This window comes from Aegilops tauschii, chromosome 7 (assembly GCF_002575655.3).
Source record: "Aegilops tauschii subsp. strangulata cultivar AL8/78 chromosome 7, Aet v6.0, whole genome shotgun sequence".
Classification (NCBI taxonomy): domain Eukaryota; kingdom Viridiplantae; phylum Streptophyta; class Magnoliopsida; order Poales; family Poaceae; genus Aegilops; species Aegilops tauschii.
Window position 1 is genome coordinate 639,274,795 of NC_053041.3, and position 2,772 is coordinate 639,277,566.

At 49.4% G+C, this 2,772-nt stretch overlaps 1 protein-coding gene across 1 annotated transcript; it reads left to right on the top strand.

Annotated features, from left to right (window-relative positions):
- The first annotated feature begins 209 nt into the window (after positions 1 to 209).
- On the top strand, positions 210 to 1,079 carry LOC109780452 (uncharacterized). Its single transcript, XM_020339038.1, has one exon. It carries the CDS (start codon positions 210 to 212, stop codon positions 1,077 to 1,079), a length of 870 nt encoding a protein of 289 aa, XP_020194627.1.
- The last annotated feature ends 1,693 nt before the right edge of the window (positions 1,080 to 2,772 follow it).

Below are 2,772 nucleotides of genomic sequence, written 5' to 3' on the forward strand. Positions count from 1 at the left end.
CGTCGTTCGTCGTCGGTTGTATCGCCGTCGGGACTGGGCCAACAATTGGTATCAGAGCAAGGTCGATCTTCTAGTAACGAGAGATCATGTCGGACGACGAGAAGAACAAGCAGCTGGCGGAGCACTCCGGTGCGGCTAAAGTAATGGCTTCTCCGGTGAGATCGTTGTATCCATGATTCGACCGTGGAAACTTCGTGGTACGGGTGACCATGATGGAGTGCACGCTCGAGGCCAATGAGCTCTGGGAAGACATCGACCCCGGCGGTGATGACTACCTGAAGGGTGGTGCCTTGTATTGGAAGGATCGCCAAGCTATCACGACCATCTGCTCGGTGATGCTGGTGGACGTGCAACAGCATCTAATCTCAAAGACATCAGCGAAGGAGGCGTGGGACACGCTGAAGACATTGCATCTAGGGCACTCGCGTGTGCGCGAGGCAAACTTGCAAACTTTATGGAAAAGTTACGAGAGTTTGAGGATGGGAGAAGATGAGACGGTGGACGCCTTCACAGCAAGGGTTGCCACTATGGTAAACGGGATTTGCAGTCTCGGGGAGAAGCTAGAGGACATCTCCGTGGTCCGGTGTTTTCCACATGCCGCTCCACCATGCTACATGCCGATTGTGTCGGGGATCGAGCAATGTGTTGATCTCAAGACTCTCACTTTGGATGATCTGGTTCGTCGCTTCAGGGTGCATGACGAGCGGATGAAACTAAGTTACGGTGACGCAAAGTCGGATGAGTACCTGATGCTTACACGTGCTCAGTGGCAGGCGATGGTTTCCAAGGAGAACAATTTCGATAAGGCGTCTGGTAGCGGCGGAAAGTACCATCCCGCAAAGGACGCCGACAAACAGTCGGATAAGCCAAAGAAGAAAAAGTTCAACAAAAGGAAGATCCGCTGCCACAACGGTAATCTGCTCGTCCAATTCAAGTCAGCGTGTAAGAATCCCCCGAAGGAGAAGACGATCATGGCCGAGGAAGATGATGAAAGTGACCTGATGTTGATGTGCGAGCTCGTGAACAAGGAGGATCATGTTCTTCAAGCATCGGCTACAGAAATCGCGCTTAGTGAATAAAAAGTTCGCTCTCAAAATTATTGTTTGGAAAACTCGTGTCGATGTTACAGACATGAGGGGTGATTCCAAAACTCGTGTCGAAGGTACTGACGCGAGACATAATTCTGAAATCTGTGTCGATGCTAAGGACACGAATGTCACTTCGGCATACGTGGCGCCTGAAGACCATGAATCAAAGTATGCTGATACAAAAGTGGGCATGTGCGCATCAGCCATGCCACACTACCCAATAACAGGTGAACGTGGTGTCCCACTGAGTAGGCCGAAAGCACTGTCCGCATTAACTCAAGCGGGAGGTCTTGCATGGAGTCGCGGTGCCTTGCACCCATCAGCGAGCGCTGCAGCTGGAGGTTACAAGGCAGCTGCGTGTGATGGTGCAGTATTAAGTCAAAGCCCACGTGAGCCTGAAACTACTCCAGCAGGAGGCATGGGTGTCTCACGTGGTGAGCAAGGGCCACATCTAGATTTACTACTTGGGAACTTTGCCAACGAGTCGGGAAGCCCAACTGGGTGTGGCAAGCTGATCCTGCATGGTGGCTCATGCAGTGGAGGTCCAGGAGGGACCGCGTCCACGTGTGGATATGGGAATGGCAACGTAACGCCCGTGCCCATGAAGGAAGAAAGGACATGTCTACCTACAACCAATCGTCTACGCCGGGTGATCGACATATGTCCGGAGGAAGCTTTTTGGACAAAAGACCCGGGAAAGGTGAAACGGAGTGGTTGGCAATGTCTAGCAAACGCTGAGAAACCGATGGAATTCGAGGATGCAAATACGAAGGAGTATTGGCGTCAAGCTATGGAGGAGGAGTTGAGGTCGATCCACGACAACAATGCATGGGAGCTTGTGGATCAAGAAAGATGCCAAAGTGTCCGTGAAGCACGAAGCGAGGCTAGTATCCAAAGAGTACGTGCAAGAGGAAAGTGTGGACATTGCAGAAGTGTTCGTTCCCGTTAAAAGGATGGAAGGGGTGAGACTACTCATCACTCTCACGGTTCAGAAATCATGAAGGATACATCACATGAATGTAAAATCCGCATTTTTGAATGGCAAGTTAAAAGGAGATGTGTATGTGAATCAGTCACCGGGATTCATCAAAGAGGGAGAGGAACACAAGGTACTGAAGCTACACAAAGTTTTGTATGGGCTACAGCAAGACCCTCGAAAGTGGAACATCAAACTTGATCAGAAGATGATTTCTCTTGGATTAACAAAGCCCCACTAGAGTATGCAATGTACAAGCAAGGTGAAGGAAAGGATCGTCTGCTAGTTGGCATTTACGACGGCGACCTATTGATAACTGGAGCAGATGAAGAGATGATTTTAAAGTTCGAGCTACAAATGAATGAGCTTATCAAGATGGATGATCTAGGACTATTGAGTTACTACCTCGGGATCGAGGTACATTAAAAGCCAGAGGGGGTCACCGTATGCCAGGAAGTATACGCAAGGAAATTACTGGAAAGTTGTGGCATGAATATTGCAATCCAATTGACGTTCCATGGAACCTCATCTTGAGCTGAGCAAGAAGGAGATGGTGAAACTACTTGGCTACAGTGGTAGTGATAAGGAAGGAATTGTCGACGACCGTAAGACTACCTCGGACGTGGCATATTTCTTTGGTGGAAAAGCATAGTAAATTGATTATCACGAAAGCAGAAAGTGGTGACATCTACTTCAAGTGAAGCAGAG